The sequence below is a fragment of the Pogona vitticeps genome, chromosome 3, assembly GCF_051106095.1.
Source record: "Pogona vitticeps strain Pit_001003342236 chromosome 3, PviZW2.1, whole genome shotgun sequence".
Taxonomy (NCBI): domain Eukaryota; kingdom Metazoa; phylum Chordata; class Lepidosauria; order Squamata; family Agamidae; genus Pogona; species Pogona vitticeps.
This window is the reverse complement of record NC_135785.1, coordinates 64201728-64219102: the sequence shown is the minus strand read 5'-3', so window position 1 is coordinate 64219102 and position 17375 is coordinate 64201728. Positions and strand designations below refer to the sequence as shown.

The following is a 17375-nucleotide window of genomic DNA, read 5'->3' as shown; positions in this document are numbered from 1 at the left end:
CATCTTTCAACAAAAAGCACATGTATTATTGAGAGCATATTTAAATGGACTCATCTTTCTTTTTCATAAATTGCCATTTTCCTAAATGCCAAAACATCCTTTCATTTCATCTCCCTATAACAATTGCCTGGCTCAAGCAGTTCACATACTTTAAAATAAACAACTGCCATCAGAAAATCTTCATCGTGATAAAAAAAATTTGGAAAGACCAGTTTCTTTCCTTAAATTTGCAGCCCTGTGAGTAAGCTCCTCAGAACAGAAAACTAAATTAAGATATTTCTCACAAATCTCAGAGCACCCTGTAGCCAAAGTGTAGCAAAAGTTCTCCTACCCATCCCAGCTATATTTCCATTTGAATTGTCTTTTTAATTGTAACATAACAGACAATGGCCTTATATACAGGTTGGTTAAATACAAAATACAAGTTTTTCCATGCAAATAACTCCACAAGATTTCTGTAAATGTTATTGCTCAGAAAAAGTGCTGGTCAGGTGGGATCTCACTGTAGTTGCCTTTTTTTTTTTTTTTTTTTTTTTGAAAGGGCTATCTTACCATGTTAGAACACCCTTTCCCACCAAGGATGAGAAAATCTGTGAGTAATCACTTGCTTAGTGTGACATATTGGCCTTGCAGCCAATTTGGAGGTGCTTGTCATAGAATAATATTTATTGGGCCAGAAAACCTTATTCTGTGATAAGCATCTTGTGACCTTCAGAGAGATTGCAGGACACATATTATTGGCCCATAATGTAAATTATGGGCCAATAGAGTGGACCTTTGGTCTAGATGGGCAAGATAGAAATCCAATAAATAAATAAATAAATAAATAAATAAATAAATAAATAAATAAATAAACAAACAAACAAACAAACAAACAAACAAACAAACAAGGCCTGTATGAGGATGATGACATAATCTGGTAGGAGCAGATTGCTGACACTTAAAGAGTTCCTGCATCCATACTGAGGTCTGCACGACTTGTGAGCAATTAAACTGATTGCACATGTGTCATGCAGCCCCTGGGATCCAAGCAAGAACTCTCTAACTACCAGCAATCTCTTGTCATTATACCAGTGTAATTTATGTCCTGTAATAGGATTTTTAGGAAAACGTAGCATTTTGGTCATTATATAGCATCTAGATCTTTGCCTAAGATACTCCTGTGACATGCCATCTGAAATGGTAGCACTCATTCAAACTCACCTGGCCACTTGATTTCCCTGACTTTGTAAAGTAGCCCCTGCTTCAAGCCATAATGGTTTGTTTTCCCTTTTGATTGTTGATGGGCTATCTATTCACTTGGGAACCATACTCTCCTAACAGTGGTGATGTAATATAATTACATCTATATTACTATGGGTAGCTGCTGCTGCTTGAATTTTTATAGAACAGCTTGAACCTATGACAAATATCGAGTGTTGAGGAGAGTTGTAAAACCACAACCTTTCAACCTAGCTCACAGTGCTCTGATTGTACAGTGGCGTATGAGAACACAGAGCCATTTATTTATTTATTTGATTTATACCCCACCCATCTGGCCTATAAGACCCCCACACTGTTTAGGCAAAAGCTTGGCAAAAGCATGTGGTGATTTTCATCCATGAATGGGGAGCAGAGAAGAATTAACTCTGTTGTAGAGGGTGAGATGGCTTATGAGTGTGAGGGGACATGTATGTTTGAGAGAACAAATGAGTGCGTTGGGGCATGGGGAAACTGACACACACACACCCAGCACTTGTCTAGGTTGTGCCACTTTTGGTACATAGTACTTACTACAACCCTTGGGGACAGATGTTTCAGAAGTCCATCTCAGTTTTCTGTCTGATGCTGGTTTAGGTTCTGGATCATCAGAATCCAATACTGTACTATCCTGAATCCCAAGAGAAATGCCTGATTCTATTAAGAGCTCCAGTGAAGGCCCACGAAAGAGGGAATAGAATGGAAGGCAGATATGTGATAAAATGCAAACTAGTTATAAAAGACAATGTGCTGGCAAATTTTTGTATAGCCATGCACAATGCAACCCTCTGGAAAGACTAATTATTGACAACTAAACTATAAGGAGATTCACATTAAGCCCGATTTAATGATAAGAAGCCTGGAAGTTGTTTGTGCTGGGCCCTTTTGGATTAAGCAGTCATTGTTCCATGACAGTCATTTTAAAAAGTGACTTTCAGTACAGCCTATGCAATCTTGAGAGCTTGGTTCCACGTGCTGTAAGTGAATGAGTCCCCTTTGGAGAGGAGAGCAGTGGCTTGCTGACTTTGTGCATGTCTTCTGATAGAGACACTAGAGACATGAAAGCAAGGAATACACAAACTTTGAGATATGCTCAAGGTCACTCAACGTGGACACTGTATTAGGATAAATCATGATTTAAATCACTATTCAAACCTACTCAATTCAATCCTGTGATATCCCCACCCACCCATACACTCTAGCTTCTTATAATTTTAATGCATATTTTTCACAATCATCTTGTCCAGATTGACTCCTCCAATAATGTTCTATTCATTAACTCTTCAGGTGTCTGAAAATGGGCAGGTACTGGTGGGGTGGGAGGCTACAAGCATTTGCAGAGATAATAGCTGTGGTTGCCACTTTAAAGAAATAAGTAACATTCAGGAAACAACTGAAACCATCTCTGGAAAATGCAATAGGGTTCACATGAATTTCCAACAGTATACTAAGTTGAAAAAGGGAGGGGGGGAGCTCCAGGAAAAATTTCACACACAGTTGAAAAATAGGTCTGGTCAGGCTATTATTTCTCATACATCACTTTTAATAAGTATGTATCTCTGAAGACAGATACCCAGTGTGGTGTAGTATAGTGACTAGGGCCCAATTGGCCATGGAAATTCACTTCGGGAGTGGAACTGGTAAAACCATTCCTTGAATATTTCCTTTCACCTATCCTGAAAATCTTATTAGAATCACTATAAATTGGAGTAACATGAGAGCACATAACCATCACTAGAGATGTAACACAATTTATGTACTGTAAATTTTTCTGACTGTATCTACCAGAGTGAGTATTAGGGGAGATAATTTAAATAATCTACAGAACTTCCAGAAACCAATTAAATTGAGGCTTCAGTCCAACAACTGTTCTGCTATATTTACAAAGCCTTAAAAATTATATACAGTACACAATTTCATAATAAGAATTAGAATTTATAATCCCTGTTTGCTGCCATATTGGAGATGTTAGTCCTTTATCCTGCCGAAGCAATTCAGTGGCCTCTGTCTCAAGCTCCCAGAGGCTTCCTAGGGCAAAAGGGAGACTCAGAACTTAAAACTGGGGGATAAGAAGCTTTTAATTGGTGTAAATTAAGCACTTGCAGCACCTGATCCAGATTCCACCATGTGCAAAATAACGGGATATCACCCTCCCTTTATAATTAAATAAAATGTTACACTTAAAAAGGCATCTCTGCAATATGAAATTATGTTCACAATGTACTTATACCCTTGTAACTGGCAAAAGGAATTAATTGGAAGCAACTGTTTATTTGTAATTCATTACTTCCAAGCTCTGCATGCATCCAGTCAGCCCAACAAGAGGAGAGATAACAAGGTTAATAAGGACTGGGGAAGAGTTACAATCAAAGGGCCTACCAGCAGGGAGTACAAATCGCAGCATAAATGTTAAACCTTGTTACTTTGGACATGCTGTTTGAATACAAAGCTTAAAATGCACAAACGTATACAAAAGTAAGTAGTCGCTTTTCTGTTTAAGCTGTATTAATTTATTTTTCAGAATATCCCCTTTAAGTCCTTCATGCATGCTTTTTAACCAGCATTAAAAAAAAGGGGGGGGGGGGTTGGACTAAATCTGCTGACACGAATTATCTCAATCTGCATTCTGAAACATGGCTGTTCCAACCATGCCTGGTAGATCTATTACACCTTGGTAAATGAAAAATACCAAGTTCAGTAAGAAAGATTTGCTGGACATCCCCTGTTTAATGTAAACAAGTCTGGAAGGGAAAATTACCTGAAGAAGGTATGTGTGTGTTTGTGTAGAGAAAGAGAGGGAGATCATGACTCTGTAGCACTAAATGGCACAGGTTACACAGATGCATTTTTGATAGATGTTAATGTTAATTTCTCAGACAGTTGAGAACAATGAATTCATAGCTTTGGATTGTGTTTTGTTTCAGCAAAAGAAGGATGTCATATGACAACTAAAGGGTTTGCTGCATTCAGCAGCTCACGCTGAATAGCTATATAGTTTTATAAAAGGAATTACCATGACTACTGTGTCCCTCAGCGGTTCTGATCTTTGCCCTGTGTTTCTGTCCATTAGCATACAAATATACACTCATAAACAGGTCATTGATAACCAGGCTGAAGCTGTACCTTGTATCACAGCTTTGATATTGCACTGATCAATACATTGTAATATCAGAAAGGTACAGAGAAAAGATTAGACTACTTGGTAGACAATTATAACAAAAATAGAACAAGGAGAAATTATACTAGATGTTTCATATCATAATTACAAAACTTCCACCCTCAGAAACAAAATTAAACAGATATTATAGTTCATAGAAAGGTGAAAAGGTGCCTTTATTTACATAAATGTGCATCAGGGCAAAAATTAAAATTGGATCTTCATCTTGGAATCAGATGATTCCCTTTCCTCATCCACTCACACATATAAACACTGTTTCTTCTATCGATACCAAATACCTGATATTTACCACTCACATCATTACAACTGCAAGTTCCTCAGTACTTCTAGAGAGCAAGACAATTATCTTCTCCTGTGTTTACTGGTGGGCAATAAATAACCACACATGCACCTATGGATACATACACACTAGTCAAAATAGGGATGATCATGACATGCATAGATTGAACTAATTAAAACAAGGACTTTAAATAAAAGTGCATGAAATATGAGCTATAAAAGGTAAACAATCTCCATTTGGGAAGCAAATTTCAATTTGCTTTTACAAAAATATAAGAATGCTTAAAAACAACTCCCATGAAAAGAGAGAGGGCTAAGATGTTTGCTAGCTTTGTGACATGTACTATGACATCAAAATCCACATATTAAATCTTAAAAGGACATTAAAAAAAGTTGGTGTCTTGAAATGACATGGAAATATACTGCAAACAGAACTTATCTTGAATATTCTAATAACTTCCTTAACAGGTATGGCAGTTGTAATCCAGCTTGGACTGTGATGTTTTAAAAGGGATTTGTGAGCAACTGTAGTTTTAATCAACACTATGCTCATAAACCTTACAAACTACATCCGAGATTTTTGAATTCAACCCAATACTGTCTGAATATTTATAATTGGATGAATCAGAAGGCTCAAATAACAGAGACACAAACCCTCCTTACATTTTTGAAAGCAAAAATTAAGGCAGCCACCTGCTTACACCACATTCTTTTTATGCACTGATATCACCAAAATATACAGAGCTTAACCTTGTAGCATATGCCTATATCTCAAGAATGTTATCTGCTCTTTAAGCACTGAGGAGTCTGCAAGTATTTGTTTGAACATGGAAATTAACACATATGTGCTTTAGTCACAATTACAACTATCTGAGGAACCTAAGCTACCTGTAAAGAAGCTTTTCAGATGGGCCTGCTTTCATAATAGTATATTACTTATTTCTTACATAATGTCTGCCTGGTTCCCAGAAAGAAGATGCAGAGTTTTTACATATACAGTGATGCCTCACAAGATGAATGCCTCGCGCAACGAAAAACTCGCAAGACAAAAGCATTTTGTGACTTTTTTTTGGTGACTCGCAAGACAAATTTTTCTATGGCTGTGCTTCGCAAGACAAACAGGAACACATTAATTAAATTTCAATGCATTCCTATGGGAAACTGTGCTTCGCAAGATGAAAATTTCACAATACGAAACGACTCGTGGAACAAATTACCGGTATTTTCATCTTGCCAGGCATCACTGTATTTAGTTTCTCAAGTTGCACTCTTCAGTGAAATATGGTACCTCTGGGGCTTGATACTTTAAAAACTCCTCACCGTGCTGCTAACTCTAGCAGCGAGTTATCTTGACAAACGAAGGGTACAAATGAATCTACTGTTAGTCTATTCTATGGCTGTGTCTCACCTGTAACAAAAGCAATCTTGTATGTTGCTTGACAACCTTTTAACATTGTTTTGAGTTTTCCCTATGTTGGCCTCTGAGTATAAGCTATTTTATACTTGGCAAATTTCTATAACATTAGAATCCAACAGGTAGAAAAACTGTACAGGGATGTGTTACAAAAACTGTTCAATGACATGTTTTTCATTTTGTTCAGGTCAAACCACAGCGCACAAGACTGGCACAAAATTCATCTAAATTTATATGAATCCAAATGGGAATTGAAAAAGGTAGCAAATGTGCAAAAAGGTTATTTAAAAGAAGGAATTTTAGATTATACTGAATATCCAAGAATGAGATAAATGGACCATACATTGAGGGGGTAAAGTCTGCTTCTTGCTCCCATGATATAAAGTCAAGAAGGAGAAATTGGTGAGGAGCACTTTTTTGGGAGAGTTCAGGGACGGTTTTCTGCTCCCACGACCCATCACAGGCTGCACCAACTGAAAATACCAAGTTTCAGACTTCCACTTCTATTTAATAGGGAGACTGGAACCCCATCTATTGCAAAATTGCTGCTCCTGGAGGTGATGTCAAAACTGTTCCTTGGGAATGGGGTCCAGAAGATTGGAGGGAACAGTAAAAATGGGTCTGGGGCCACATGCAGACCAGAGGATGTGCTCTGCTTACTCCTAAATGAACCCACCTGCTGAATCTTTCCTGACTGCAAAAATAATACAGAGACTACATGCAACCAACGGCGGATAGCATAGAGTTTTCAGATCATGAGGAACTGGCAAAGCATAGAAGGAAAGAAACAGAGAAGCAGTTAGCCCCTCATCTTGTATCTATCCTGGACCGTCTGGCAAGCCAAGCTATCTGATGATTGACAACAGTGAACTAGAGAGAACAAGTTTCCCTCATGGCTTATGGTGGACTCTGCTGCAAACAGGAAGATTACAAACTTGCACTCCAAGGCGTGCAACAACTTCCAAAGTATACAGACTACTAAAAAGTGTCACCACAGTAAGCAGCTACCAGCCTGCTGCAGCAGTCATTCAAATTAGCTAAGCCACAGTTTGTTTCTTTTTTAAAAAAATACTGATATTGCTAACAAAGGCACAAGCTAACCTTCAGCCACTGAACAATTGGGAGGGGGGGAACCCTTCTACGTTCTTGTGAATGGATCTCTGGATAAAATATTCTAGAGCTTCAACTTAAGACAGAAGGCAAACAAAATTATGCAGCATAACAAGGGAGGATGAACAAGGATTCAAGGAAAAGCAACACATGAGAACTCTTATTGTCACCAGTTGCTCTACTGCAAACATACATTAGTGATTAAATGAGACACTACAATAAAAAACTCACATGAGAGGTACACAAAGGACAATGATCTCAATTTGAGCTGTGTGCATTTCCAGTCCCTTATTTCTTCCAACTGCTTTGATAACATCCTTCTTTTAATTTAAAGGGAGCAACACACCTCCAATGACATGGGGAAAATACTTTTAATTTAAAAGACAATGAACCCTAAAATATAAAATTTGTTACCTCCTAGAAGGTCATTAAAATAAGAGAATGTATTAACTAAAGTCCTGGTGTGCACAGCTCTTTGAACTTATCTCTTAGCCGGTGTCTCTTTCATTGTTAATGGGTAAGTTGTCCATATTTGGTCACCACCTATCAATTAAGAAGCAAGTACTAAAATCTGAATGTGTCCCATGAGTTCTTCAAGTGAATGCCACTACTTTGCTTTTTGTTTTCTTGCCGAGGAAGAGTAAACTCCCCACTCCCTTATTGAAACACGAAGGCAGTCTTGCAGTCTAACAACTTCAAGTGTCTGTTTAGGGTGTAGACGAGGCATGGTACTTCACAAAGGCAATGGCAGCAAGCTCTTTACAAAACTCTTCCAACACAATCACACCTTCCAGTAACGTCATGTGGTCAACACTATGAAAAAAAAGATGAAAAGTGAATGAAAAGCTATGTGTGAAGCTTCATAAAAACCATCTTCCAACAGACTGATAATTAATATACTTACATAGGGCCGTCAGGTTCTAAACCAAGGAGACGCTTCCTAACCATCAGAAGCTTTGGCGTGAAGTCAGGTATACGCTGGATTCTCACCATGAGATCCCCAACAACCTGCACATTATACATAATACAAAGTAAAAGGGAGTAGAAAGTGGACCAGCATCCAGTAGTGCTTGTTCATTGTTTTGCTGTCTAATTAATGTTAGAGAGCCATTCACTATGTTTCATTTGTAACATGTTAATATGTCTCATATGAGGAGACATAGATGAGTCTATGAAGGCTGTGTTGTTTATTGGAGAAAGCGCAATCCTGGTGCAAGAATTAATGTATACACCAGATTCCTAGACCTGCATGAAATTTTCTACATATTGATATTATATGCCAGACTGTGCGGCACAACTTTCAGGGATTAACATATGGACTAGCCTTCTGTGTCTGCCTCCATTTGACATAACTTTATGCCAGCTGTTGATGGAAATCATTGATTTAATAATTTAATTTAATAAATCCTATTCCCCCCCCCCCTTCAGATTCTAAGGTTCCCAAATGCTTCATCAGGGCAAAAGGAATCCCTAGGGAGCCTCAGAACCAGAAGAGAGTGGGATGGCAAGTTTGACTTAAATTAAATTGAATTAAGGATGTCCATGGCCAGCTGATGACATCATCTTCACATGCCATAAAGTTGGGCAACAAAATTTCAGCCACTCTATCACTAGGCTTTTATAATTGTATTACAATAATTGTCTGTCATTTTCAGCAAAAGTACTGAAGATCTTAGAAGAAACAACACATCCTGTGTCTACATATTTTTATACTGTGATGTTACTGTGTTCTATAGCTACATTTTAAGTTTTTGCATCTCTCATTTTAATTACATATTTATCCTATTATTGTACTTCACTTAACCTCTTACCGTTTTTCTGCTGTGTTGCCACATACAGTTTCCGTTTATTCATTTGCTGTCTGCCTTTTTAGCAATGGACAAATAAACTATGCAAACCTCAGGTGTGCATGCTCTATCCCTCACTACCCCTCCCCACACATGGCTTGAAAGAGGATTTCTGAAAGTTTTCTCTTCATCTTTCCCACCCTTCAGTGGGGATCCCTGTGTTAAACGGACCAAACTGTCATGATTTATGACTAACTATAATCAGTTTTTTTAAAAACAGGATAACTTAAATAATCAAACAGGGATTCTAATACTAGCGTGGATCCCTTATCCGGATGTTGCCTGAAGCTGTTATTGAGGGAAAGCAAAGGTAAAGGCTTCAAAAATCCACCTCAAGTATGTGGAATGGGTGAGAAGGGATGCGTGAGCATGCAACCCTGTGAGATATTGCACTTTATTTCAAGTTGTATTAAACCGTTGCTTATTTGTTTAACTTATATTCTACTATGCTCAAGGTAGCTTTTAATGTAACTCAGAAAGGCTTGCAATTAAAATGAACAAATCCATTTGGAACACATACTGTATCGTGATATCCAAATGCCACCAATCAATATATTCAAGGTAGGGAAAATGGATGTTCTACCCTACAAATTTTCTTATATACACGCAGTTTCCAACATAAAGATACACTAACTGAATTTCTTCTGGGAGATTATGGCTGTGTGGAGCAGTTACAGAGTAAGATGCAGACTAAGGCTGCAATCCTGTGCCCACTGATTTAAGAGTAGGTTCTACTGACCAAGAGTAGGTGGGTCTTATTTTCGAATACTGTAAATGGGTATAGGCTGAAAATCCTGTCAGAAAATGCTGATGAAGTAAGTCATCAATGGGGACACGTTTTTTAAATTAAAGATTACTCTCTTCTGTTGAGAGGCAGCCATGGCTCTTATGTAAAAACTGCTGACACAAGGAAATAATGAATTTTCCCTCAAAAATCATCCTGGCTGATGACATCATCAAACTGACATGATGCAACTTACACCAACAGGATTTAGCAATAATAGAATTGCACTTGTAATTGACTACTTAGTAACGTGGGATTCTAGAGTAAATTTAGCTACTTTCTGTCCTAAATGCTGCTTTTTAAAACACAGGCCAGGCATTTGTTTTTTGATAAAACAGCAGCAGTAGTCATAGTTATATATTTTGTAGCGCTGTTCAAGTTGAGGCCTTGAACATGTACTGTACTCACCCTGACAATTACTGAAAACAGAGAGCGGCAGCCAGAAGCCAGATTTACATAAGGATCCAAAAGGTACTCATGGATATGTGGATGTGGAAACAAGGACAGTTTGGACAATACGGATGTGACTTGCAGATTGACATCATATGGCTGTAAGGGAAGGAAAACCAAAAGAAAATATCTTCCAAATGTCCACACTTTCATTATAATACATATCTGGATCTCAGCAGAAAATTAATAGGGTTGAGATTTTTCATATGCAAAATATATACTATATGAGAACCACCGGAAGCATAAGCATATTGTTTTAAATATCCTGACATGCTCACAACAGAAACATTCCAGCACAAGAACAACTAAAAACAACGTGTACAGATCTAAGACACCCCTCCTTCTGCATCTGTTTTTATTTTTAACTCCATAAGATCTTGTTCAGATCTTCATCACATCAAATCCAACCATAGGGGTTTTTATATGATCATTAAGCAAAGTGGAAAACAAAACATTTGTGGATGGTCAAGCCACCCAGTGGTAGTCCATGGCACTGCAGTGTAACCTCTTCTAGCAAGTCTTTTCTGCAACAGTAGTAGTAATTTTTTTTTTAATGTTTTCTGGCAACCATTTATTCACCAACTGCAGTGAGAACAAGGCTATCCCGAACTGGATGGAGCATGCCTAGGCTACCGAAATAGAAGGATTTTCACAGAAAGGGGGAAGAAAGAGGATATCAGTGAAATTCAAATTGATTCACAAGAATCTAGAATTTAATATACTGTACTTCTATGACAGTATATTGGCTCCAAAAACAAATATATGCAACTTTATGATCATGTACTTAATTCACATACTGTAGTCTGGTGGGTTTATATGTAGACTTCTAGAGCCTCTCTGTATAAAAGAATAAGAGCAAGAAAATCTTAAAATATGCCAGTGAAGAGGGCAGTGACATAGAATGAGGCATGCCAGCATTAACAGAAGGCTGCACAAAACAGTCATAATCTTCTGATCTCCAGACTGTGTTACAATCATGCCAAGGCCTCTACCTGACAGTATAGTTTAGCTAAGTAACAACTGCATCAAGTTTGTCATTTTAATCTCATCTGAACATTTTCATATTTCTGACCTGCATTGCATTTCAGAAGCATTTATTCCTCAAAGGGAAAAAATCATTCTGGCTTAATTTTCCCCCTTTCTTTGTTGGGGGCAAGAGAGAGATTTTTTCCATCTTAATGCATACTTAATTCTCCATGCAAGTATTGCCCTTGACAAAAGAGAGAGAACAGTTGCATGCTTGACTGATCCAGGATTTTTGTCATTCTGACAGGTACTATATCAAATTGACATTGTGCGACAATAACCTAGTCACTGCCCCCCTTTTTAGCAACATTACCAAGATACTTTTTCCACTGACAGTCTTTAAGAAAGGAATTTTTTACTTTTATTTTTTTACAATTTTGGCCTCATTACTGGGATCAGATTTCCATATATATGCAGCTTAATATTCCTAAAGCTGTTAAGACCCAGATTTAAGCCTCAAATCCAATATTCATTTTAAGTGATGCATGTGCAGAATGTGTATTTAACAGAGACCACTTCAAAGTTACATTTTCATTTTAAACATTTAGAGACACATGAGGGGAGTCAAACAGAAAATTGTTTCAGGTACCAATTTTTAAAACTTGAACGTAGTCTGATGGAACAACACAGTTATTTTTTAAGCAGTGAGGAAACCTGGAAGGTTACATCAGGTAAGCCCTCAATATTTACTGTGACTGGCAGTAATTCATCAAATATCAATTATGGGTCTTTCCCATCATGAAGTTCTTTTTACTAAAGACCAGGGATAGAACCTGGAATTCTCTGCATACAACATAAAAGCAGCACCACTGGAATTTGGTCTTTTCTTTCTTCAGTATTTAAAAGAGGAAGCTGGAAACAATGTATTCGCAAAGGCTTTCACGGACGGGATCTAATGTTTTTTGTGGGTTTTTCGGGCTCTTTGGCCATGTTCTGAAGGTTGTTCTTCCTAACGTTTCGCCAGTCTCTGTGGCCGGCATCTTCAGAGGACAGCACTCTGCTCTGGTGTAGTTGGCTTGGGAGTGCACCATCATTTTTGTGAACAGCGGCCAGCTTCCCTTCCAGCAGCCTAGCTTGCCCTGTCTGCTTATGCATCTGCCAATCAGCTGAAGGGAAACTGATCTCTCTTTGCAAAGATGGAGGTGGAGGCGGAGGCCACAGTGGTGGATGAGGACAAGGTAGGGAGGCGATGGGGGCAGTAGGAAGGGGCAGGGAGCAGGCTGTGGGGATGGGGGGGGCTCTGCTTTTTTAATATACAGGTTGTCTTAAAAAAAGCCCTGACAAATTTCCCAGCTGGAAATTCGTGGTTTGTCAACCTTGATGAGCCTTAAACCAAGCCAATGTGCTGAAGTGCATTAATAGCCAGGTTACTCGTTTCCTGTCCACTTAGTGGCCATTTTGTGCACTACATATTTCTCCTTGCTCTCTTCTCTTAATTCCATCCAACAACATATGCTATTTTGCCTTCCCATTTGTGGGGAGCAGATTCCTTTAGAAATATTGTTATTCATACACATAAGTGTGCAGAAACAACTCCTCCCTCTCCTCGCTACCAATCCGACTATTATAAGGATTGTGTGCAAACCCAACCAATACTATCAGAAGAAAAAGCATCAAGGATTGTAGATTTACCTGATCGAGAATTCTGCCCATTCTATCAAACAAAATTTTCAGAAAATATCCTTCAAAAAACGGAGCTTCTAAATTGCACTTTTCCAAAGGTTTAGGAAGGCCTGGCCATTCCCATCGTAAGCATATGGCGCAATAGTCTCGGAACTAGAAGAAAAAGAAAAACTGTTTAGTCATTTATGAACCAGAGGTGAATTCCCATTTTAATGAGCAGTTATAAAAGTATACAATAGTAAAGTTATGTGCTGGAGGCAACATGGGGAACCTAAGCCCTGGGCTGAATCCCACCCCTCTTGGTTTATAATCTGACCCTCCTGAGGTTTTCAGGACAATCCATCTTACTCATAACATTGAGAGTTTTCCAGCTTTTGTACAGTTATCATGCAGATTGGCCAAGGTTTTGTCACACTGCCTTTCATCAAATCAAACCTGGCCACAGAGCCAATTTGAGAAGAGGAGGGCATCAGAATGATACGTTTCCTGCTCAAAAGCAAAGGAAGAACCGGGAAGCAAGAGAACTGACAGCAAAAGTACTACAAAACGTCAAGAAAATAATATTATCCATGCCTGTCCTCAGATACAAGAAGAGTTAACAGTCTCTTGGATGCCTCCCATGCATCAAACACAGAATTAGTTTCTTCAGAAAGAAACACGGATCTAGTTTCCCAGGGCAAGCACATAGTCTTCCAATTTAGGTGAAACAGCACACCACGGTTTTCCATAAATCAGATTGGGGGAAAATTATGACACTGAGAAGTTTGAGAGCACTTAAAGACACTTTCATTTTGTACCATCAAACCACTGGCTGGTTTTATGTTTCAGCAGCTCAAACCAGTGCTTGTACCTGCGTACCCACAGCCTGTTGGCTTTATAGTATCTCGATTATACTTCAATATATGAAACGTCTTCTGGTGTCTACTCCCAACAGACATGTGCAACAGTCAATTGCAGTGGTCTTTGCTGGTTGTCTTTCTGTTCAGTTCAGTCACTTGTGAATGCATTTAAAACACCAGCCTGTGAACATGCTTCATGTTCCTTCCTTCATTTAAGGGGAACACATCAACAAGAAAGCTGAGCACACTTTTCTGCATTCACGTTTAGAGTATTATGGGAATTTTTGTAGCTCTTTTGACTCTTTTTACCTCTCTTGTCTTTTCCCATTAGCTTAGGGAAATGTAGAAAAACAGAAAAATAATACCTCTCCCCCCCCAAAAAGGCAATTTTTTCTACTTAGAACATTTCACTCATTTCTGGGAGCACAGCATTCTGAAAATTATTACTTTGTATATCTGTATAGTTCATATCCAGTTCCCCGGCTCATCTTCCATTCCATTATACCCACTCAAAACATTCTGATGATTTTTTTGTAAGACACATTTACAAGGGTAAAGTCAAATTCAGTTCTATCCTCAGATCAAGACCGGTAGTTGTTGGAAGAGACTCACATATGTGATTCAAAATAACAGCATTATAATTCCCTTTTCTTGACATTATCGTCTACCTCAAAATTGCATGCATAAGGCTATACTTTACTTGCAATAAGCACTTGTTTAAAAAGCAATGGCTGTGTAGCTTTTCCACAGTGACCTGCACCTGTCAAATATCTTGCCACTGTAAGAGAATACAGATAAATATAAAAACAATTTTTAAAAACTAGCACCTGACTGTTATGCATCATTCTAACTGCATAACAGTAATGAGCAAAACAGCTTTGTGAGATACTGTTATTTCTTATCAGATGAGTTATGAAGCATATTCTCTTTCACACACCCACACCCACTGTAGCATATATACAAACATATTGTCAAGAAGCCGGAGAGAGAATTCAGGAATCGGGTGGCTATAATGGTCTTCAAAACCACAACACATCTCTTAAGAATGATGCTAAACTGCATTTAGGGTTCTGGGGCCAAGTAAGAATTGACATGTTACCTACCTGTAATTGTAGTTCATTAAGTGGACTGCTGTGATTCACACTATGGGTGATCCGTGCATGTGCGGAGCCTTGTCGAAATATTCTAGAGATTCTGCGGTAGCAAAAAGATACATCAGTGCAGACCCCTCCCCTCTGATATATGTACCTTGACGCCAAGGCTCTCCATTCAATTAGGTCAACCGCCGCATAAAATAAAGGATGTGACAGCGGGGAGGCCAGGTCGGGATGTGTGAATCACAGAGGTCCACTTAAAGAACTACAATTACAAGTAGGTAACCTATCATTCTCCTTCATAGCCTCTGTGGATCACACTATGGGTGACTAACAAGCTACCTTACCCCGAGGAGGGTGTCACGCCAAGGTAGATGATAACACAGCACGCCCAAAAGTAGTATCGGATTTCTGCCGAACGTCCAATCTGTAGTGATTGATAAATGTGGATGACTGTGACCATGTGGCAGAGGCGCAGATGTCAACGAGGGGGATTCCTTGAAGAAACGCCATGGATGCCGCCAACGCCCTGGTGGAGCGAGGGAGGATATTCTGTGGTGCTGAAACGCGAGCCAGCTGATGAGCAAGCTGGATGGCAGATGCAACCCACTTGGATATTCACTGCAAGGTTACTTGGAGACCTTTAGCAGGAAGCCGCCTAGAGTGGTCGCAAGACCAGATAGGTGGGATATAAATAGAATAAATAAATAAATAAATAAAATAAAGTTGGTAGCTGACAAAAAGTCTAGATGAGCATCTGAAAGATTGGGTGCAGGCTATATAGAAGGCCATAGCCCATCTTACATCCAATGTATGGAGAATCTTTTCTTGAGGATTAGATGGAGAAGGAAAGGACATAAGAACCAAGGGTTGGGATAGGTGAAACTGGGAGAAAAAATATCTACAAAGGGTTTGACTTTATCCCAGTAAAACTGGAGATAAGCGTAGTCAGACCTTAAGGCTGCCAATTCACTAGCACACCATGATGGCGTGATAGCTACAAGGAACACTGTCTTAAAAGTAAGTAACCTGAGGTCAGTTGATGCAAGGGGCTCAAATGGGGGCCTTGTAAGGTGCCGGAGGACTAATGTCAATTACCATTGAGGAGATGGAGGACGAATGACAGTCCTTTAAGGAAATGTTTCAGAATAGGGTGTCTGAAAAACTTGGCTGCTGGAGAGGTTGGTGGTTGATAAGCTACAATTGCTGAAAGGTAGACTTTAAGAGATGAAAGAGAAAGGCCCTTAGATTTTAGTTGCAATAGAAAACGAAGGACAGTGGGAAGGGAAGCGTTGATTGAAGGTAGTGATGACGCAGCAGTGAATGATTGGAACTTTTTCCATTTATACATGTAGGCCTTCCTAGTTTAGGGTTTCTTTGCATGATGAAGGACATTCATCAGGGAGGCAGAATCCTCCATGCTGCGAGATGAAGGGCAGGCAGATCTGAGTGGAGAATTTGATTTTTGTCTTGTGTAAGCAGGTGAGGCAGGCAGGGCAGGTGGTAAATGTTGGACAACAGCCAGTGGAGAATCGGCAGCCATGGCTGTCGCAGCCACCACGGAGCTATTAGGATAGCGTTGCCCCAGTCCTGTTGAAGGAAAGACTACGACCCTGTGGAGAAGTGGGAATGGTGGAAAGAGGTAAGTGAATGATTTGGGCCAACGGCCAACAAATACGTCTCCGTGGGAGTTCTTACCGACTCCTGCGTGGGAGCAGTAACGTTTGCACTTCTGGTTTTTCCAGGAAGTAAAGAGGTTGATGGTGGGTGTGCCCCATTGCGTGCACACAGAGAGAAAGACAGTCTGGTCTAGTTCCCACTCATGGATTTGAGATCCTTTGCAACTGAGCAAATCTGCCAAATTGTTGTTGTGACCAGCTACATGTATTGCCGTGAGACAAACATGATGGGAGAGGCACCATTCCCACAGGTCGACAGGAGACTTGGGGAGTGAGTACCCCCTTGTTTGAGAATATCATGGTGTGTTGTCTGTGGCTATGTGGACCATTTTGCCAATAAGACGGTTTTTGAAAGCCTTGTACGCTTTTATTACTGCTAAGAGTTCTAGCTCATTGATATCCTGTTAAGAGTTCTAGCTCGTTGATACAGTCATTGAGCATCCTTTCTCTTCGCAACCACTGGGCATGGATTTGAAGGGATTGGCAGTGGGCACCCCAGTCAGTGAGGGTGGCACTTGTGGTAACCTAGATTTGTGGATGTGGTTGTTGAAAAGATTGTCCCATCATCAGGTTTTGAGTGAAACGCCACCATGAAAGCTGGGAGGTGAGTTCTGGGGTGACTGGCAGTAGAGTATGTGGTGGGTTTGTCAGTGGGTTGAAAAAGGCCAGGAACCATGCTTGACCTCATTTTGAGGCGGACATGCGCCTCACCTAAGCCATAGTGCCTAAGACAAGTTGGACTGTTAACACAGATAGAAGTGCACGAGGAGTGAAGGCATGGAGTAAAGAAGTTAAATTGTCTGTTGGAAAAAA

At 39.5% G+C, this 17375-nt stretch overlaps 1 protein-coding gene across 2 annotated transcripts in view; it reads right to left on the bottom strand.

Annotated features, from left to right (window-relative positions):
- Window positions 1-4547: 4547 nt before the first annotated feature.
- FHIP2A (FHF complex subunit HOOK interacting protein 2A) overlaps window positions 4548-17375 on the bottom strand; it is a 48594-nt gene continuing 35766 nt past the window's right edge. For both annotated transcript variants that reach the window (XM_072995511.2, XM_020779947.3), the window contains 4 exons: window positions 12960-13103; window positions 10260-10400; window positions 8125-8228; window positions 4548-8033 (listed from right to left, as the gene is read on the bottom strand). In XM_072995511.2, the coding sequence (XP_072851612.2) occupies window positions 7928-8033; window positions 8125-8228; window positions 10260-10400; window positions 12960-13103 (495 nt within the window). In that variant the 3' untranslated portion in view covers window positions 4548-7927. The remainder of the gene's footprint in view (window positions 8034-8124; window positions 8229-10259; window positions 10401-12959; window positions 13104-17375) is intronic.